This window comes from Miniopterus schreibersii, assembly GCF_964146895.1.
Source record: "Miniopterus schreibersii genome assembly, chromosome: 2".
Taxonomy (NCBI): Eukaryota; Metazoa; Chordata; class Mammalia; order Chiroptera; family Miniopteridae; genus Miniopterus; species Miniopterus schreibersii.
In genome coordinates, this window is record NC_138102.1 from 143,176,650 (window position 1) to 143,198,375 (window position 21,726).

General features: G+C 50.9%; 1 protein-coding gene across 7 annotated transcripts; it reads right to left on the minus strand.

Annotated features, from left to right (window-relative positions):
• Nucleotides 1–285: 285 nt before the first annotated feature.
• Nucleotides 286–20,887, minus strand: PRPF40B (pre-mRNA processing factor 40 homolog B). Of its 7 annotated transcripts, none has more exons than XM_081130179.1 (26): nt 20,566–20,887; nt 14,447–14,527; nt 13,542–13,685; nt 13,167–13,232; nt 12,480–12,507; nt 12,230–12,255; nt 11,982–12,092; nt 11,573–11,693; nt 11,465–11,489; nt 11,025–11,234; nt 10,662–10,791; nt 10,516–10,580; nt 9,832–9,996; nt 9,622–9,730; nt 9,126–9,276; nt 8,276–8,409; nt 7,504–7,618; nt 7,266–7,357; nt 2,920–3,036; nt 2,559–2,696; nt 2,258–2,353; nt 1,919–2,005; nt 1,531–1,708; nt 1,208–1,269; nt 953–1,096; nt 286–853 (listed from the first exon to the last, which is right to left on the minus strand). In XM_081130179.1, exons 1-26 carry the CDS (start codon nt 20,566–20,568, stop codon nt 761–763), a joined length of 2,691 nt encoding a protein of 896 aa, XP_080986305.1. In that variant the 5' UTR covers nt 20,569–20,887; the 3' UTR covers nt 286–760. The 7 variants fall into 7 exon arrangements, with proteins under 7 accessions (XP_080986305.1, XP_080986299.1, XP_080986303.1 ...); XM_081130173.1 differs by having other exon boundaries at nt 2,267–2,353; nt 20,566–20,730; XM_081130177.1 differs by lacking the exon at nt 11,982–12,092 and having other exon boundaries at nt 2,267–2,353; nt 20,566–20,730.
• Between the last annotated feature and the right edge of the window lie 839 nt (nt 20,888–21,726).

The window sequence follows — 21,726 nt, forward strand, 5'->3', positions numbered from 1 at the left end:
AGGCTTGAAGCACCAGGCCTGACTCTGTCTCCTCTTTCTGAGTGTGGAAAGCTAGGGTGGCCATTTAGCTTGACCTGAGCCACGTGGATAGAAAAGGAGGCTGGGCAGAGCTGCCATCTGCTTGGAGGTGAGCACAGAAACCTGGGGAGGGGAACCAAGCTGGGTGGGCTCCAACCACACAAAGGGAGGCCTGCCTGCCATGAGACACTTGCACCCCCTGCTGGCCATGGTTACACCTGCCCAGTCCCCAGGCCCCCAGTAGCATATGAAGACAAAAGAGCCACTGGCCATGTTATAAATATTGTTATTTATAAAACCAAAACAAAACAAAACACACATACACTGGGTCCCAGGGCTGGAGGACGGAGTGGTGGAGCCCCAGGGCCCTGGGCAGGCAGGAGCAGGCACTGATGCTAGAGGGTAAGGACCCCGCCCTCTGCTACCCAGGCTGTGTCCACCAGCCTGTCACTTCCCTGGAGGCCCCTTCTTGCATTCTATCTACTGGCATCACCCACCCCACATGGCATACACCACCAATTTCGTGTGGGGCTGAGGGCAAGGACTGCACTAGTTGTCCGGGAAGTCGGGGACCCTTGAACACCGCAAGCAACCTTGGGAGGTGCTGGCAATGGTGTGTTGGGAGTGGGATTACTTGAGGAAAAAAGGACAGACCAGACTAAGGAAGGAGTCTGGGGCAGACGGTGAAGGTGACCTAGTAGCCACAGCCTCACACAGACCCAAGGCAGAGCCGCTGATCAGGTCACTGGTGGTCATCCAACTGCTGCAGGAGTGTCCGCCGCCGCCTTTCCAGCTCACCCTCACTCAGCTCACTTTCTGACGTGTCCCAGCCCGTCTGGTGGAGCAAAGGCACAGCTCACCCACAGCCTCCCTGAGAGCCATGGAGGCCTGGACAGAGCGCTGCCTGGGCTGGGACCAGGCACCTGCCTCTCACCTTCTCCTTCTTGATTCCAAAACCTGGGGAGCGGTTAGGGAGCTCTGCCAGCCGGAGCTCCCTGTCCTTGTCCTGTTCTGGTTCTTTCTCATCACTCTCCTTGCCAGTTTTCTCCTCTGGGTCTGTCACACTCTCAGGACTGTTCTGTAAGAGTCCAGAGCCCGCCTCCTCAGTTCCTATGAAGGACAGCCGAGGCAGGTGGAAGAGATCTCACACAATAGCAGGGCCTTGGGCAGAAGTTCCTTCTCTACGCACCGACTTGTGTCTTCTCTTTTTAGTTTTCTTTTTTGGTTTCTTGGCTCTCCGAAGGCCATGATCTGGAGATAGAAACCCCCGCTGCTAATTCCATGGGAAGAGGGATCACCCTTTCCTCTGCCACAGTCCATCTGTCTGCTCACTCTTCACAGACAGGGACCTGCCCGAGGAAGTCTCAGTCCAGTTTCCTCCCTTCCAGGATGGGAAGTTCTTCCTACTCTCTGACAGGTGCAGGCCTCCCAATCTACTCTACCCTCAAGGACTAGGCCTCCCCGGGGCCTCCTCTCAGTCTGGGCCAACTTCTCCAGCTCCCAACTGCTTACCTGGTCCAAGGAGAAGGCGGGAGGATGGGGAGCCCCGTCCTCCAAGGGCAGCACCCCCACTTTCAACTGAATCAAGTGAGGAAGAGGGCTCAGAGCCAGATTCGGAGGGGTTCCGCCGCCTCCGCTTAGGGGGCCGGAGAGACGGTGGGGGCAGCTCCTCCTCTTCCGACTCAGAGTCCTGCGTGAATCAGCAGATACATGTCAGCCCAGACATTCCCTGGCCTCCAAAAGCCCTCAAGTCTGGGAATTGGGGACAAAGGGAGGATCCATGATGAAAGGAATCCTCAAATCTCCCTCAATGAGAGATGACACAGGGCAAAAATAAGAAAAGTTCTTATTTCCCCAAGACAGTCCAGCCTCACCCACATCCCTCTACCCTCCAACTCACTGAGGGCGAGTGGGAACGCTTGCGATGGTGCTTCTTGCCCTTCCTGCTGTGCTTTCGGCCTTTCGTGTGGAGGTGCTGGCATTCGGTCTGGAAGAGGCAAACAGAGGAGTAAGGAAGACACCAGGGTTAGCCTCAGGAAGGACCCTGCAACCTAAAACCTGGTTTTGCCTCATCCTCTGAGGCTTGAGCCTCAGACTTATCCAGGGTACCTAAGACCTCCCCCTCCTTAGTTGTCCAGGGAAAGGAGAACCAGAAGGGGAGTGGTGAGGTCTCTGTGGAGCTGGCCTCAGGAGTTTAAGCACCTGGGACAGATGCAGAGGACCAGAAGCTCTGCCTCACCTCCAGTACCTGCAGGAACTCCCGGAAGAGCCGGATCCGCTCCGACTCCAGGGTGATCTGCTCAAAGGCTGAGTCGCACACAAAGCGCTCACGGACCTTGAACAGGAGAGCACTGCTGATCAGACCAGCCCCGGCACGGCATGGGTGCCGCCATGAGCACAGGGCAGGGCTGGGGCGGAGGAAGGAAGGGAGCCGGAGCTGGCCCCAGCTGTTATGACTGGGGTGGGCCCCCAGTGATGGAGAAGCACCGCTGCCCTCAGGACTGAGGGGGTGGCATGTGGCACCAGGCTGCAGTCCTGACCTCTTCCCAGGCAGTGCCCAGCTCCAGAGCAGGCACGGCCTGCCTCAGCATGCTTCGAAAGGCAGCTTCCCTGCGCCGCAGCCTTCGTGCCTCCTCCTTCTCCCGCTCTCTCTCCCGTGCCTCTGCTTTCTCCAGTAGCTGAGGGCAGAAAGCACACAGAACAGGGTCACCCAGGAGGGTGGGTACCTGGGGCCCACTCAGGCATGCCTTAGGAGGTGGGAAGTTGAGGTCTGGGTTCCTACCATCATCCCCTGAACTGGGGTACAGTTATACTGGGGCAGAGTGAGAGGAATGAAATAAAACACAGGGATGAGTTTGAACAGGAGCCCTGGCTACAGCCCCACCCCGCCCAACCCCTCACACTATTGAAGGTCAGCTTGATGTTGCCTGCGTCCAGCGCAGCAGCCCTCTTGTCAAAGCTTATGACGTGGGCGAAGTCCTCAAAGGCTGTGTTCACCTCCACACAGAAGCCCCGGTCCTGTGGGCACAGCAGTGCATAAAGCAGGGGGCACCTCCAGGGCAGGCAGAGGAGTCCAACTACAGGATGCTCAAGAAGTCCCCCACCCCGAGATCCATAGGACTAGGATGCATTTGGACACCAAGTTGTCCAAGTCCTCACCACCTAATGATTAAGCCCCCATGCCTACCCTTGCTGTCACAGGGAGCTGAAGGGCTGGATCACATGGGACAGAGGGGAGGCAGGTGTGTATATGTGTGTGCCATGTCTTCTGATTGATGTTTGAGTTTCTCAGGATTAGTTCTTTTTCTTCCTTTTCTTTTTTTAAAAGCCTGTAGCACCTGGTACTCCCAGGTGGTCTCCCATCCAAGTACTAACCAAACCCCACCCTGCTTAGTTTCAGAGATCAAAGGAGATGGGGCATGTTCAGGGTGGTATGGCCACAGACTCACAATTAGTTCTTTGTCCCTGTGGCTTCAAGCTTGGGCCCCTTCTGGACCCACTCTTTGGCTATATTTATTGAGGGTTTACTAAGTACTAGCTACCAAGCTGAGTGCTTCACACATTTAATCCTTATCTATCTAAATTTAAGCATAAATCCTAGTCTAAGTTTATGCAGAAAGAGAAACCAAGGTTTAGAGAAACTAGAGCACTTGCCCAAAGTCAAACAGCTAATAAGTACATGGCTGAGCGAGAACTCTACCCTACGTCTTTCTAACACCAAAGTCCATACTTGTAGACACTACACCCACACAGATCACTTGGTCCACGGGAGAAACTGAGACAATCAGGTGTGCAACTCCCAAACATTAAAAACACCTCACACACACACACAAAACACACACCAAAAAAACCCACAAATACCTCACATTCTCAAAGCATCATGGGCCAGGCTCTGTGATTCTCATCTAAGCCTTACAACACCCCAATAAAACAGAGACTTAGGAAAGTTATCTCACTTGGCCCAAGACAACTTGATAGAAAGTGGAGCCACTGGAGTTCAAAGTCTGGCTCTTTAGTCAGCTGGGCCACAGGCTCAATTTCCCTGCCTGTCCCTCCATACAGCTCTAACTTGCTCGGCCATACTGCCAATGGCAAAGGCATACTCTTACTTTTTCCAAGAGGGCTTCCTCAACCCACGCTTTCCAGCCCTTCTCAAACATGTCAGTCTCTCTCTTAGGGAATTGAACGCTTCAATCTCACCTCTTCACTGGCTCCTTCCATCAAGCACGCACCTCACTTAATCTGGAACTTCATCTCCACCCTGCTCTCACCTTCCTCAGGTTTAACAACCTGCTTCTTTTCCTTTGTTTCAAAATCCTTACATGTAGCACAAAGGAAAATGAATCAACATTTATGGGCCTACCATAAACAAGACATTATAAATGTTACTGTCACAACTTTGCACATACAATTATCCCCATTTTACAGATGAGGAAACTGAGGCTCAGAGCCACTATATAACTTGCAGAGGTCTCAACCAATAAACAGCCAGGAGTTATCTGACTCTTAAGCCTGTGCTGCACCCACTCTACCCCCTTCATGGACACTGCTCTCCCAAAGGTTGTTCATGTCGTAACAGGGCCCCTTCTCAGTCCTTGCTCATCTGGTCCTCAGCACCTCTGCTGTTCACCTCCTCCCCTCCTGTTTCCCCCCTTTTACTACCTCTCTTGCATGCACTTATTCACTTGAGAAAAGCACTTAGTCTTTCAGTCTACACTGTCCCTAGCAATCTCATTCTCCACCTCTCTCATTTTCAGACCCATACTAGATTGGATATTTCATAGACACTTCAAATTTGGCAGATCCTAAGAAAATTCATTTCTCATGAGCACCTGCCTGTCCCTCTCCCCCATATCTCCCAGGCCCGAATCTTGTGACTTCCAGCTGTTCCCAGTCTGGGGATCTCAGCATTATCCTCTGGGATGAGGCACACCATCACAGTCTGCCTGACTGGTGGATGGCCACAGGGGCTCCTGGGCTTGTCAGCCTTCTGTAGGCAGGATCCCAAAAGGGGGAACAGGAAGAGGAACTGCCTAAAGCAGCTTCTTTCTCCAGAGGTGTGGAGACAGGACACAGCGAGGATAGGCCTTCTGTAGACCTGTCAGTAGTACCAGGCACTCTGTGGCTAAAGTTAAGCATCCAATAAAATATAGTTCTCCTGGGACAAGTATTTCTACTTTATATGATTATTCTATTTAATATATTGTATTTACTTTATTCCTCCCTGCCCCCAGGTTGTTTTTGAGAATAATTTCCCAAATGGAATTCCTATTTTCTCCAGCCCTCTTCTTCCTGATTAATCCTTAGCAATGGTGCCATCATCCCCTCCCATCTCACTCCTTCCTTTCCCTCAATGCCCCCCCCCAAATCTGTCAGTTTTACTTCTGAGTGACTATCCTACTTGTTTTAAACTTTCGCTTTTTTTAACAGCAGAAATTTTATTTTTCCAATAAAAATTTTATGCAGAAACTTGATGTATAAAAAAGCTGCTGTACGTGTAAACAGAGGAAGGAACATAACCTTCCCCCATCCTCATGCTTGTCCCAAGGCACCTCTGAGGAAACCTAGAGAGTCTCAGACACAGTTGGAACACTATAGCTCTCTCATCTGCCATCCCTAGTGCCCTGCCTGGGCTCAGTTCCCACCTCGATCACTGTAGTAGCCTTCTGACTTATCTCCCTGCTAACCTCCCATACTTCTGACCCAGCCTTGAGAATCCAGGGCTGCTCATACTTTTCTACCACATGGCCCCAAGAGCAGGGCAGTGGTATCAGGGGGAGTCACAAGAAGATGACTCATGCTCAAAATTTATTTGTATTACTTGCCATTACCGCTTTTAGTATCCTGAGACTTCAGGAACTATCCTATTCGTAAGGATACTCAGTCTGAGAAGTACTGCTCTATACTCTCACCAGGGCTTTCCCAAGACATCACCTGATCAGATCATTCCTTGGCTCCCAGTACTTACAAGATAAAAATCCAAATTTCTTATTTTAGCATTCAAGGAATTTACACACAGGACCCTACTTCCAAACTGGGACATGTGGTTCCAGAGAAACAGAGGAAGCCACAGGACAATATGATATGTCTTACTTAAGATCAGTAATTTTAGAATATTAAGTTTACATTAAACAGAGAAGCAACATGGTATTCAAATCTAATACCTGCATGAATTTGTAAGGCAAAATACATGTGTGTACAGTAGGGCATTTCTAGCTTTATTCTCAAATCTTTCTCACCTCAGGTACCAAGTTACTCCCCTCAGTAATTAGGTCTACTTTGGTGGAAAACTTACATTTTTCAGATGAGGAAGCTAAGGCTCAGAAAGGTTAAATAATCTGCCAGCAGTGACACAACTAGTAAGTGGTCAAGCTGGACTTTTACCCCAGGCAGTCTGCCTCCAGACATGCTCCTAACAACTATGCCTATTGCCTCCTTAAATGCATTAGAATGTTCTTCACTTCTACAAAGAAGTATATGCTTTCTCTGTTTTCTTCATCAGAAACACAGGGCTCTCTTAGTCCATCACTCAATTTTCCACCTTAGAGAGACATGGATATTCAGAACTATTTCTCTGGTGTAAGATGATGGTAAATGGCTGAACTCACTGCCATGACAGGGAGATGAGGCTAAGGATGCCATTCAAGGAATTTACACTCATGGCCCTACTTCTGAGAGGCAGTGGCATCTCAGCTGGAGTCCACTGAATGCCTGGCAAAACCAAATCCAAACTAGATAATCCAAATTTTCGAAAGAAGCTGAAGATGTGCAATCTCTTGATCTTAAAATGTTAGCGGAAATTCCAAACTTTTCTAAAATACTGCAGCCCAGAAAGAACATATCTGTGGGCTTTATGATTAACATGCTTCTTGCTCCTAAAACCCACCATGCCCTGTCCCTGCGTCACCTTTGCTCTCGTAGTTCCCTATGCCTGGGACCTCCACCCTCCTCCATCTACTCGTTCTTAAAGGTGCAGTTCAAATGTCAATTCTGATTCTGGTCTCTGTAATAACACTTGTCCCTCTGTATAACAGTTGTCACGTCTATCTTCTCATTGGGCCATGAGCTCTTACGGGCAGAAATGGTATCTTTTCATTTGTGTCCCCAGTGCACATAAAGGATCACAGTAGATATCTGCTGAACTGAGCTGTAATGCTCCTACAAAACAGGACTTATCAGGGAGTCCTGTCTGGGGAACGTGCCCTGTACCCAGCCTGCATCTATCCACAACCCCAGGCCTCCCTCACCTTAAGGATGTCCTTAATGATCTTCTTCTCATCATGGAAACGTGCCTTCAACTCCTCCACATAGAACTTGAACAAGTCCAGAGGGGTGGAGCCTGTGGAGGAGGGAGGGAGGGGGGCCTGGCGGTGGCAGCTTCCCAAGGCCTGGGGGTTGGGTCAAGGACAGGACCCAGGAGTAGGGGTGCAGAGAGGCCGGCAGGGCAGGAAGCCAGGCCAGAGAAAGGGAGCCCGGCTGCCTTACCCGGCTGGCCCAGCATGTTGGCAAAGCGGATATCAGTGCTGACCGCTGGGTACAGTTCCATCCAGGTAGACATAGAGTGCAGCTGCCCTGTCTCATGCAGCTCGTCCAGGAAGGTCTGAGCAAGGAAAGGCGGGTTATAGAGAGAGTGAGGCAGGCAGGAAGGCAGAGCCAAAGACTGGGGAGGAAGAGAGGAAATGGCAGGAGAGGCAGGGACAATCCAGATTGAGGAAATGCAGGCCAGGGAGGCAGAGATGAAGAGACACAGATGGGGAGGCAGAGAGCAATACGAAAAGAGAGAATGTAAATACAGAGAGGGCCAGACTAAAACATGACAGTGAGCCAGGCTGAGAGGCAAAGAAACAGAAACTTGCCTGCAGCACAATTTTCCTACAACTTGGTTTCAACTTCCCTGTGTTACAGCTAAGTAACCCCCACTACCAACGCCACCACTGCCATCTCCAACCTGGGAGATGAGCTATGGCTGCCTGGCTCCCCACCAAAGGGAAATAAACAGCCTAGCTGCCAAGCTGTGCCTTTAGAGTGCTCTCTGCTGACAGTTTCTGGGTGGTGCCTACATCTCATCTCCCTAGAGGAGCAAGGCCAAGTTGAGGGGACATAGCATGTGAGACCTGCAAGCATAAAGAAGCCTTGTGGAGGTGTGACAGGGCTGGGCACAGACAAAACAGTGGGCCTGACCCAGGAGGTAGGGCACAGGTGAAGAGGCTATGGTCTGGGGCAGAGTTGAGCTTTGATCAGGGGTCAGCAAAGATACCTGGAAGGCCTCCCGGTTCTTGCGTTGCTGGCGCCGCTCCCGAAGCCGGGCCCTCTCCCGCTCCTCCTCCTCCTCCCTCTCCAAAGCTCGGATGTGCTCCTCAAAGCAGATCAGTGCATCTTCCTTGTCCATGTCTAACCACAGAGAGGATGCTCAGTGGGGACTGCACCAGCACGACACCCTCTCAGTCCCCCACAGCCCCACTGCTTTGAGGATCTGCCCTTGTAGGTGCTGGGGACAGCCAGGATGGTGGGGCAAGGTGAAGAGAGGGCTCTGTGGGAGGGGGTACTGGAATGGTTGTTCTTGAGGAGGGATCATTAATTGTATGAAAAAAAATCAGCAAGAATTCTGTAAATTTTGTAAATTTAGTTACCAAAGTCATCATGTTTATGAAATCAGTTCTCTGGGGAATCTAAGGTTTCAGTTTATGGAACCATGATCAATCAGGCTGTGATGCAACTTCAGAAGGTGAATTTCTGATATTGCCAGTGATTATAGGCCAACAGCAGCTTATTGTAACATGTGTGACCAGTTAATGCCCACAGTACCCTGACAATTTAAGACAAGTGACATCAGCTGTTAACAGTCCTCATCTCCAGGTCTTCTGATTCCTGTTCCAAGCTCTTCCTCCAAGGACACACATCTCCAGGTCAACAGTGGACCCCGGAGGGAGAGGGTGACCTGAGCATTCTGGGATCTCCAGAGTCCAGAGAGGTACAGGGACTGAGTGCTGGGGACTCCTGAATGTCAGGAGGGCAGGAGGTACAGGGGAGATGTGTGAGAGAGGATATGGGGACCCAGGTCAGTAAAGAAGGGCAAGGGATAGGTGGGAGTGGAGACCTGGGCTTACTCTGAAGCTGATGGTCCTGAGCAAAGCTGGGGTTATCCATGAGGTACTGCTGGGCCTGGGACCATGTGGTTTGGAAGTTGACACTACTCATCCCATCCAGGATGCTCTTCAGGGCCTGGATATTGCGGCGCCGGAGCTGCTTGGCCTGTTCCTGGGGAGGCAGGGCAGGCCAGAAGTACTTAAATGGGCCTGGGCAGAGGATTTGGGGGAAAGGAAGGTAGCTAGGGAACCCTAGGAGGGCCAGACGCAAAGCTTTCATGTCCTCAGAAAGGGGAAGGTTACAGACCAACCCTTCAGAGAGTCCTTCCTGCCCTCCCATGCCCAAGGTTGTAGGCCCAGAGCAGAAATGAAGGAAGGGATGTGCAAGTGCTACACCAGCTTCAGAGTAAGAAACTGGCACCCTAGGGCATCGGAGAAATTAATGACCACATAAGGACCAAAGATATGGAGTCTGAGATGAGACTGGGGCTGAAGAATCTAGCCCTGTGACTATTACCTTCTCCTTCTTGGCCAGGAAGAAGAGGACATCATCATAAACCTCTTTTCGATCCCTCTCAGGGACCACAGCCCAGACCTCCAGCTCCCCAAAGGTCTGTTCTGCCCGCCTGTGGAGCACATGGGCTGTGGGTAAGCAGGCAGAGAAGAGAGACCCTGGGCACATGTGTTCTCAGGGTTTCCCAGCCCCGCCCCAGCCCAGGCCCCTGACCGGTAGCGAGTGGTGGAGGTCATGCGTTCATGCTGCTCCAGGAAGTGCTGCAAGGTCTGCTTGGCCTCCTTGGCCCTTAACCGGGCCTCTTCCTTCTCCTCCTTCTCCCGCTGAGCCTTGTAGGCATTGAATGCCTGCTTTTTCTCACTCAGTTTGGGCAAGGCACTGGGGTGGGAATAGAGTTGTCAGCCTGAGTCACCCTGTGGTTCATGGCACACTGGGGGTAGGTCTCCACAGACCTGAGTGAGGGATGCACACATGGGCACAGCAGGCCGCAGGGGCTCCAGGGGACAGGGAAGCAAGAAAGATCTCCGGGATATGGGGAGGGGTGAGAAGTAGTGAGGGGAAGAGACAGGTTCCAGGACACTGATAATACTCGGCCCTTACGCTTTAGGGTGCTCAAATTGCAGTCAGGGATCTGCTGTATCCTGTCCCCTTTCCCCAATTAATTCAAATCAATTCAATTCAACAAGCGTTTATTGAATGTCTCATGTCAGATATCTTTCCCTCCTCCTGGAGGCCCTCTATAGCTTCTCTTTCCCCTGAGCCTTTACCCATCTACCATTCTCCTGACTCTGGCCCCTTGGAGCCCAAGTATCAAGCTGGGGTTTCCCAGGGAGTCCCTGACCCAGCTGCTCTCATAATCAGGGTTTGGAGGGCCTGGCTCCCTCTGCCCAGGCCTACCTGTAACGGGGGTCAGTGACCACCATCTTCATGGCCTGTTCCCATGAGGCATTAGAGGGGACAGCCTGGAATGGAACAGGTGGGTGTCAGAGTCTGGCCCCCTCCAGCCCCCTCCAGGGCTACCCTGGGAGCACCATCCCCCGCACCTTATCCCTCAGCAGCTCCTTAAAGGCCTGCTTTGCCTTCTCACGGTTGCTCCAACTGAGGCCAGACCTCTCTGGTTCTGGCTTTGATTCCTCTTCCTCCTGTTGTGGTGGCTGATGCTGTCCAGCAGAACTGGGGGGGGGGGGGGGGCAAAGGAGACTTAGCCACAGCACCCCCCAGACCCCATAGGTTTCAATGCCCTGGGGGATCAACAGCAAACCACCCACTTCTTGCTCCCTAGTGCAGCCCTTTTCTGCCTTTCAGAGGTTATGCCCAGATCTCCACACCCTTCCCAAGAGGCCTAACAGAGGTAAAGGGTAGAACCTGGCTGGGAGCATCCAGAATACTGTGGGGGCAGCCCTCACCTGCAGGGGCCCTCCTCTGGCTGCTGCAGGAACCCCTGCTCCAGGGGCTGGGCAGCATCTGACACATCGCAATCTTCACTCCCACCTGGCTCAGGTTCTAGGAGGCCCATAGGCACTGGGGTAGGGCCAGGAGGCGCAGGGGGGGGGTCAGGCTGAGGCTGAGGAGGCTGTGGCTGTAATGTCTGTGGCTGCTGCTGCTGCTGTTGTTTCCTGTAGGCAAGCCGGAAGGGCAGAGTCCAGGAGTGGGAAAGGATAGAGGTGCTCAGGGGCTGGCAGGACCCTCTATCTTAAGGACTGGGGACAGAGTAGACTACTCCACAAGAAGACTGAGAGCTGGCTCTTTCTTCCACAGAGCAGGGATCGTGGGATGAGTCCACTCTCACTCCTCAGGTGGCCCCAAGTATGGATGGACAGGTGGACAAGGTAAGCAAGTTACTCACCCTACAGCCTCTTGTTTGACTAGAGCTGCAATGGGAAAAGGTTAACATGGTCACAGGGTAGCAAGGGCTACCCCCCCCAGAACCCCTGCCGAGGCCCACCATCCTCACCCTCCAGGTCATCCAGGTCCTTTGGCCGGGTCCAGCGGGACTCCTTGCTCTGGTTATTATAGTAGTAAGGTTTGCCTGTGTCTGACTTGTATTCTTTCCAAGGACACTGGGACAGCAGCAGCTGTAAGAAGATGGGTCAGAAGACATTAGTGGGCTGGGTATACCCTCTGGCCACAGCTGAAGGAGCTAAGGGGACCCAGTGAGTAGAGGGGACGCAGGAATTTTTAGCTACCACCTGGCCTGGCTCAACATGGGGGAAGGTGGACTTCCTGAGATCCTAAGGAGGTTGGGGTGGTCAGGGACCTTGGGATCAGAGGAACCATGTGTATGGTTTCAGACTCAGGGGAGACCAAGCACTTGGGAGGGTCAGGGCAGCTGAAAGGAAGGGCCAGAAAGCCGCGCTCAGGACCTCCGCCTTGGACTTGAGCACGCTGGGCTTCTCCCACACGGACTGCTTGTCGTCAGCATTGTAGTAGTAGATGCGCCCATCAGGGGCCACATGCTCACTCCATAGGGCCCTCTGGCGGGGGGGGGGGGGCACAGAATGGTGGTCAAGGCCCCTTTCCCAAAGCCTCTTCTCCTCACCCCAAAAACTGAACCACTAGCCGCCCACTTTCAGCCTTTCTACCCAGAAATCCCTGAGCTGGAAGAACTCACCAGAGGACCTGTCCCAGCCACAGCAGCTAGAAAAGAAGCCAAAGGAAAGATACTAAGTCCTTGTTCCAAGCCCCATCTTATCCCCACCTATTCCTCCCTTACTCCATCCCCAATATATATCCCCTGGTCCCAACAACATCCCCGGCTCCCTGGCATCCCAACAGGCATGATCCAGGGTGGACTCTAGTCCCCTCTCCCTTATACCCCCCAACCTCCGAGCCTGGGGGGAGCAGGCCCCCAGAAGACTCACAGCTGGCGGTGTCCACACCTGGAGCCGTCTGCCGAAGAAAGAGGAGGGGGAAGGGTTGGGGCCAAGCCCAGTGGCCTCCAGGACCCAGGCCATAGGAGAGGGAGAAGCAGACCAGGCCAAGATCCATGTGTCCGACTCTCAGGGATCTCTGCTACCTAACACGCTTCCCCCACCCTCCGGGGCAATGGCTCTAGGATTCCCGGGGGAATCACACAGCAACTCCTTCGTTTGTTTTCCTCAAGCAAGAGTATTTTTTTGAAACCCATCCCTTCCACAGTGGATGACAAATTCTACATCCTACCCAGACTCTACTACACTGAGCAATGGCACAAGAAGATCCCCAGGTGATGTAGTTTCCTCCAGAGACAAAAAAGATATGAAGGAGACTGTATTTAAGTGTCCACAGGGCTAGCCCTTTGAGGTCAAGCAGTGTCTGGCGTGAGTGTGTTCCTTAAAGGAGATGGGCACAGTGGCAAGTAACAACAGACAATGTATATGCCTTTGGGGATGAGTAAAACAAGAAAAGCTGAGTACATAGCTAGAGAGGACTCAAGTGTGGGGAGTGCTGACAGGGACCAGGATGGATCCAATGAGAAGAGAGAAAGAATGGAGGCCATATCCCTGAACTCCAAACCAAACCCACAGTGTTATAGTACAGAGCTGCTTCCTGCTGGCCCCAGTGCTTACCGCTGCGGTGACAGGCACTGCTGGCATCAGCATTCCTGGCATCATGGGAGGTACAATTCCTGGTATCTAGGGATACAAAGACAAAAACCAGCTACTGAGGTAGGGGCAGGCACAGGCTGGGCAACGTCCTAGGAGATTCTGTTGGGGTCATGATCGTCACGTAGGCACCTCCTCAGGCAATCCCCTGAGGGATTTTGGGCTTCCAGCCTAACCTGAGAGTTTTCTCCAGTCACTCAGCAGACAAATCTGCATGGGCCTGTTCCAAAGCTCTCTACCTTCCCTGCCTAGTTTCTGAAATCCGGATCCCCACTCTCATCTCCATCCCCAGATAAACTGACAGGTTTTCTGAGGCTCTGGTACAGAGGAGAGGATTACCTGTGTGAGTGGTGGTGGTGACCCCATTGGCGGTAGCATTGGGGGCATGATGCCAGGTGGCATGGGGGGGATAGCTGGTGGTCTCTGACTCATGGGTGGTAGCCCCATTGGAGGAAAGGGTGGAGGGATTCCTGGAGGGGGCATCTGCAAATGAGGAAAAAAAGAGATACTGAGCAGAGAAGACACTGCCTTGGACCTGGCAGAAAACATCCACTTGTCTCCCACCCAAACCTTCCACCCTGGCTCTGAGGCAATTCCAAGGCTTTAGTTTGAGAAGCACAAAGTATGAAAACTGCCTCCCTCCTCACCACTGAGAAAGACTGGTAACTGGGGGGTCCTCTGGGTCTAACAGGCAAGCACACAGCTTCTTGAGAGGTAGGGAAGGGAGAAGGAAAAGAAAAGTATAACCACCACCAGACTGCAGCTGGAAGGTTTCATTTCTTCAGAAACTCTTCCCAAAGAGGCTTCTCAGATGCAGAGCCAGAAGGCATATGTCCATGTACCCAAATCCCTAGTCCCCTGCCTCCCATCCCTTTTTCTCCAACTCAGTGACCACCAGTTGCTAGGCCAGCCTGACCTCTGTGGCATATTTAAAGAATACGGGTAAGGAGTAATGGAAGAGAAAGACAGCCCACCCTGCACTCATTCTACCTGGGTCTTTTCACTTCCACTTCTTCTACCCTAGCCCCAGTGTCCCAGAGGCAAAAAGACAAAGGGGAAACTATCAACTTTATGAACAGTGAGCTGAACAGCATCTCCCACCCCAATACCCGAGCAAAACCATCCCTCTTCCAAGGGTAGCCGTAAGGGTTTATTACACAAAAACCGTGCAGCAGTGCTAGGGACTGGGGAGTTAGGGGGTACAGGCTGGAAAAGCCAAGCCCAGGGAAAGACATAAAACTTACGAAGGGTGGTGGCATCATGGGGGGCCCCGGTGGGAAGGGGGCAGGCGCTGCTGGGGGCCGGGGACCAGAATCGGGAACCGACTGTTGAGGGAGAGAAAAGTCATAGGACCCAGGATGGACAAAGAGATGGGTGTTTGCAGAAGGGAAGCAGAGTGTTGAGGATAAAAAAGGAGCACAAAGTTCAGAGGAAGGGTCTCCAAGACCAACTTCCTGCCCACTCCCAGCTCTGAGCCCTGGGTAGGTCTGCTCTCTCTTCTACCAGCCCAGAGCCAGCTGGCTGAACCCCTTCAATGTCATCTTTATTTTAGAAGTTTCCATTTTGCCAAAGCCACAGAAAAGACGGAGGAGGCTGTACTACCGGCAGACTGGCTCTGCCCAAGGCATTTTATCCACTCTCCTGCCTGTGGACAAGGCTGTGCCTCCCTCAAACCAGTTAAACTACTCATTCACAAAGTATCCAGTTAGGAAGTGGCCTCTTTCCCCATTTCCCCACCTGAATTCACCCAGGTACAGAGATTCGACCCCAAAGCCCTCTAAACACAAATAATAACTAGTTCTTCATAAGTTCTAGTCTCCCTAACTCTCCTCTCTCCACTACCAGCCTCCTCTCCTATCTGACCTCATCTTCAGTCACTCTCTCTCTGACATCTTCCACTCCCAATCACCTCCCTCATCTCTTTCGCTCTACTCCTCCTCCCCTACAGATCCTGAACTCCTCTCCCTGTGGGTGAGGCTCTGAACAGCCTAGATCTCCCCATCCTACACCTAATGGCTGGCCACATTCCATCCTTTAGTTCGCAGTTTAAATATCATTTGCTCTATGAAGCCTTCCTGGCTCTATTTAAAGCACATCCTTCCAATTTATTCTCTATGTGCCCCCCTTTTATGTTTCCCCTTAATAGAGGGTAATAACATTCCATGAGGGCAGGGAGCATATCTGACTTGTTGAAAGCTGGATTCCTGGCACCTGCCAGAGTATCTGGCACATAGTGGGCACTCAATAAATATTAAATGGATGAATGACAAGTGAGAGAACAAATATTCTCTATATAGAACCTTCCAATTCTAAATATTCATCCTACAGATAAAGCCCCACATGGCCGAAATGATGTCTATACAAGGTTTCCATTTCAGCATTATTTGAAAAAAGTTTAGAATCAAGCTAACTACCCACCAATAAGGAACTATGAAATTATACACAAACATAAAATGGAATACTATGCAGTCATAAAAAGGAATGAGAAGCTCACTGTCTTGCTATCAAACCACCTCTAATATATATTAACAAGTGGGGGTGGGGGAAGCAAAGCACTGCAAAGTTTTATCACTTGTATAAAAATCAGACACAAAAGATGACACACAGGAAACTGGTGGAAGGGGGACTAAGGTAGAAAGATTTATTACTATATGCCTTTTTGTAACTTTTGAATATGCACCCACATGATTATGTCACACATTCAAGAAAAATTTTTTTAAGTAAACTGAGGTGTTGAGATGCAGCTAAAAGGCCCTGCTATTCCTCCTCTTTGCCTGAAAGGAGGGGGTGGTGGTGGTAGGGAAGAGGCCCAGGGAAAGGTGATCCAAGAGCCACCTCATTGCTGCCCAATTTTCCTATTTCCCTAATTATCCCTATGTTGAGAACTCTCAGCTTTTAAAATTACTTTCTAATCTCTACTTTTACCAATGTCTGTGCCTCCTCTCTTCCTGCCCATCTTGTCCTAAGGAGAGGAGATAAGCCAAAGTACTCCAACTTGAATCACCTTTCCTCAGTGTTCAACTCCTCTAGCCCTGTATCAGACCTGCTTCTCCCCCTGAAACATTCCTTAGCATGGAAGTCAGAAACTAATCAATATGGAAAGAAACCCAATTCTTTGTGCCACACTTTCCCACCTCAAGCTGCCTTAGGATCCTCTCTACCCTCCCAGATGCTACGTAACCATCTTCGTGGGTCCTACCAGGCTCCAGCCATTGCCCATGTCAGAGACTACCGCCACCAGTTGTCCAAGATAGAAACATGAGTGTCACTCTCCACACCTCCCTCTTCCTTCTCAATACATCACTGAGAACTGTTAATTTTACCTCCTAAAGATTTCCTGAACCCATCTTCTACTTCTCTCCATTTCCTCCTCCATGCCTACCACCTCTTTCATCTGGTCTCCCACATCCACTCCAACCTGCAGCCATAATGAGCTCATCAAAATGCACCTCAGACCATGTTACTTCCCTGCTTAAAACTCTTTAATGGCTTCCCACTGTTCTTAGGGTAAAGACCAAAATCCCTGCCCAGGGTCTGGGAAGCTGTGATAGATTTGCTCCCCAACTGCCTTGCCAGCCTCACCCATGCTGAGCTCCTGGGTCTGTGCTCCAGTCACACTCACCTTCTCTCAGTTCTCCACCTCAGGCACCCACCTTTTCGTGGGGTAATCTACCCACAATCCCACAGATCTCGACTACATATCCTTCACATCATTTCCTCAGAAAAGTCTTCCTCCCAACCCAGCAGACCCCAGTCAGTACCCTCCTTTACATGCTTGTACACTATGTACCTTTCCCTTCAGCACTTATCCATTGGGATTTTACAGTTATTTTACAATTCTGATTTACTATTATGTAGCATTAACAAAAAAAACAATGCTGCCAATTAAATCATGCTACTCCATTGATTTTAAGATGCATCTTGACTTAAGAAATGTTAGATTGTGAGTCTTAGAATCAATGAAATATCTACTTGCTGCCTCCACTAGGCTGAAAACTCTAAGGGACAGACTTTATCTGTTTTTGCTCACCCCGATATCCTATCCCCATTGAATTTTCCTCACTACCTGCTATTGAAACACAGTAGGTGCTAAAAAATATCTGTAGACTTAATGACTGAATGATCTTGACAGTCCCACAAAACAAAGCCTAGTACTTATTCAGGGAACACAAGATATCAGAGATGGGGAAAGGACTCTTGCAACCACCCAAGGTAGCCCCCTTTTTTCAGATGAGAAAACTAAGGAAGCTTAATGAGTCCAAGGTCCTACTGCTAGTTAGGGACAGAGCCAGGACTGGATCTCATCTGCCTTCTAGCCCTACTCCCTTAAAAGCACAGTCCTTGCCATAGGAAGTAGGTCTGTTTTTTTACTCCAGCATATCCCCTGAAACCCATGTAGTTAAATCAGCAAGGATCCAACATTTTCTTGCTTATCAGTGGTGGGTCTCTATTGTCCACCCTACAAAATCTGTCATCTAACATTCAGTCTTTCAACAAGGCCCATGCCATAACTCTTCTTTGCTCCTCCTGACTCAATGGCTTCTCTCCTCTTTGCACACAAATTACTCCAAGTGTATCTTTTATTCCACTTTGTCTCTCACTTTGTTGAAGATGATCCAGTATTCACCTCCTTCAGGTTACCTTTATGACTATCCTTCACACATACACACTTCTATCTCCCTGAGTCCCCTCATGATAAATGCTGCACTACTTTGCACCAAGTGACATGCAACTCTGTGGATGTTTGTTGGGTGTTTCATGTGGGACTGCCTCTCTTCCTATTTGGGTGGGGATTTCCCTACATTCAAGATTGGGTTTTCTTCTTTTTAAGCCTCCTCTGAGTATCTAGTCAGGGCCCAGCACACAAAGTGCTGTGATAAAATGCAGAGTCATCCTTAACCTGATTAGACTTTTGCACACTGGAATATCCTAAAATAGGAGTGTGTGTGTGTGCACACGCACGCACACACAGGTGCCTAGGTACCTTTGTATAAATTCTCTGGGTAAAGACTGACTCTGATGAGACAGAGAGGCAGCTTGGCAGAGATCTATGTGGCTGTGAAAAGGGAACTGGAATGAAATATTGGCTTGGAAAAACCTAAACAATGAAAAACTAAGTGTATATGACCATCTTTAACTTGGAATGTAGACCCCTGGCAAGGATCCAGACAATGGCCTATTTTTGGACAGAGGAGAGAGCAATGGAATGAGCATAAATTTCTACGAAACTTCCAAAGCCTTCCCTTTCCTAAGCCTCCCCTGTGCGATGTGTATACTTTCTTTCTTTGCTCAGACACCCCTTCCCCTATTTCGTTTGCTGCAGTGCCTGTACAACTTTGGATCTCATTACAAATGAGTGCGAATCTGAAGTAACTCGTGCGAGAAAGATATAGAAAAGGGGGCTGAAAGAAAAGCAGCTCCTGTGTCTTCCTTGGAACAAAAACATATTTGTGGGCTGGGGAAGGATGATGAAGAGACAACTGATCGCCTGATCACCATGTGCTCACCTAGACCAGTGGAACCCCCCAAGATGCAATCAATTCTTCTCAGCCTCCACATATAAGGGGCATCTCAGAACTGAAGATTCAAGAAGAAAGAACAAAAGGAAAAAGGGACAAGAATGGAGAAAGAGAATGCAAAGAAGGAATAATAACAGCTAATAGCTAATATTTATTGAGTGCTTATTATGAGCCAGATACCAGGACAAATATTTAATCCTCACAACCATCTCAGAGGTTATTAACCCCATTTTTATAAAGAAACTGAGGTTCAAAGAGATTAAATGACAGAGGCAGGTTTGGAATCCAAGCAGACTGACCCCAAAGCCTCGGTTTTCAAATACTTCAAAAAGCTTCCTCCCAGCAAGGATGGTGCCGGATGGTGCCACAGGTATTTCTTACATTCAAATTCGTTCTGTTTTCTTTTTAAATTGAATTTATTAGGATGACATTGGTTAATAAAATTATATAGGTTTCAGGTATCATTCTGCTTTCTTTCCCAATTTTCACACAATTCTGAAATCCTCAGACAGCTAGGTGATCCCAAGGCTGACCTGGTCTGACTCACTCCCTGAAGAGATTTGTGTTGGTAAATGATGTCTGAAAGGCACATCTCTCAGAAAGAGGTAGTCATCACCAAAAAGAAAAGTATCACAGAGGCTGAGACCAGCTGATTATCCTGTGGTCGATCCACATACTGCCCTTACTCAGTTGCCCCAAACAGCAAGAGCCCTCCCTCCCTGTTTTCAAGATCATCCTAGTCCCCACTCTCCTGTACCAGCCTTTTTATTCCTCCTGATTGCAAAGATACTGTTTTACTAGAATAAATCTTCCATTGCTTCTCTCTGATCCTGCCATCTTATTCTCCCTCTGAAGAACAGAATGCTACTTCTGGTCTTCATCTTTACTGGGTTAGGTCCCAACCTCCTCCTCCTCTTCTTAAAGAGTTCTTCCATCCCTCCAACAGCATTCGAGAAGCCGGGGGCAGCCTGTCCCAGCCTTGCAGGCTTTGAGCCTACCATCCCCCACATCCCTGGGGGTTTTCTGCAGCCCCAGCTGAAGGCCTGCCTCCATCTTCATCCTTTCTTTTGCTTGCCCACATCCTAGAACCCACTGTCCTGAAATCTCTCCTAAAGAACCACTCCATTTTGGAGCTGGAAGAGATTTGAGCTACCATTCTTAAGCATTTCCCTTTTCTTAATCGATAGAAATCTGAGGCCCAAAAAAAGGTAGTGACTTGCCCAAGGTCACACAGAGTTGTTACACAGTTTGTTCATGGCAGAGCCAGGGTTGGGACCAAGGGGCCTCTGCTCTCCTATTTCTTGGACTATCCAGCACTGGGCGGGGGCTGGAAGCCTCTCTTTCCTCAGAAGACAAGGAAAGGAAATGAAAGAGGGTCTCCAAGAGGTCTGAAGGGGCATACGCGGCTTCCAAAGGGAACAAGCACTGAGTCTGGGGGAGGGGCATGTCGCACGCCAAATATCCCAGGAGGAGAAACTGTGGCTCCCAGCTCTTCCCTTGTCCTGCAGTTTCCACATCTCCTGTTCCCTCTCTTCTTTCCGAACCATTTTCCACAAACCCACCCTTCACTTCTTCCCTTTCTCCTCCTCACCCAGTCACGCAACTCTCGTTCTCCTCAACACCCCCCTCCCGCCATCCTCCATCATGGCCTTTCCCACCCCTTCTCCCCAAATCCCCGACCCCCTCCCCCTCCCGGGCTCCTCTCCCTAATCCCTCAAGCTCCTCGACTTCCCCCGGGGTCCCGCGTATCCCCCACAGCCTCCCCGACCCAAGGCCCCGGCCCGGGCCGCGGGGGGCGCTGTGGAACCTCCCCGGGTCCCTCCACCCCCGCGCGAGGACGTTACCATGCCAGAGCCTCGGAGCAGCTGAGCCGGCTGGGCCCACCCGCTAGTAAAAGCCTCTCTGATTGGCCAGGCCACAGCCGGGAAGGCGGGGCCAGTAGGGGGTCGCACCCCTTGGTGGCCGGGGCTCCGGTCGCTCCGGTCGACCAGCCCGGCCCTGCACCGGCCCGGAGCGCCCAAGCTCGGCCCCGCCCCCCGGCGCGGAGAGTCAGGCCCCACCCCCGCGCCGGGTCCAGGACCCGCCCACTGGAGGGCGGGCGGCACCTGCTCGGCGCTCTGACTGACCGCCCCGGCCCCGACGCCAGGCTGCACAAAGCCGCCAGAGCTCTGGGTCCCCGGCCTTCACCGCGCGCGCCCGCAGCTCTTCGGCCTTCCCGCGCTTCCCACCAGCCACCCCCAGACCTCGGCCAGCCGTTCTCAGCCTTCGCAGCTCGGCTGGAGGGACGGTCGGAGCGGCTAGATCCCGTGCTCTCTCAGGACCAGAGCCTGAACCGAAGTTTTTATTCCGAATATGAGTATCTTTGCACTTAACAAAGCATGTTTTTATTCGACGCGTAGTTTTTTGTTTTATGTTTTTTATCCTCACCCGAGGATGAGGGAGAGATCAACCGACTGGTTGCCTCCCGAACGCGTCCCGACCCGGGAGGGTATGGAGCGGAGGCACGTGCCCTGCAGCCCGCGGGCCCACGCTCTAACCGCTGAGCCAAACCGGCTGGGGCGGGACCCAATCCTTTATAGGAATTAGTGTAAGATAAATACTGTGTTGTGCAGATAAGGGAATTATAACCCAAAGCTATTTAATAAATGTGCTGAAGGTGGCAGGGCTAGTAACTGACAGGGCTTCAGGAATACAGGTGCAGAAAGGGATCAAACACCTTCCCTCCAAAGCCTGGGTAAAGATGCTTCCTTTTTCCATCAACACCTAGTTGGGCCTGTACTCTGCCTGGCATTGTGCTAGGTGCTAGAAATATAAAAAACTCTGAACTGGGTATCTGCCTGCAGGGAGCTCAGAGTCTAGGAGGGGAGGGGTAGAAAAGCAACCAACACGAAGTAGATGTCTTAAACTAGAGGTTATAGATGGAAGGAAAGGAAGAGGGATTCATTGTGGTTTTCCTCACAATACCTAGATAGCCTCACATGAGGGCATAGTCCTGTGGTTTTCAA

Bases quoted from the DNA above. Each gene is read 5' to 3' on its own strand.
- PRPF40B (XM_081130179.1), bottom strand. The intron at 9,277-9,621 runs GTAATAGTCACA...CTGCCTCCCCAG, and splicing joins TCCTGGCCAAGAAGGAGAAG to GAACAGGCCAAGCAGCTCCG. The intron at 2,354-2,558 runs GTCAGGACTGCA...CTCCTGTTCAAG, and splicing joins TGGGCACTGCCTGGGAAGAG to GTCCGTGAGCGCTTTGTGTG.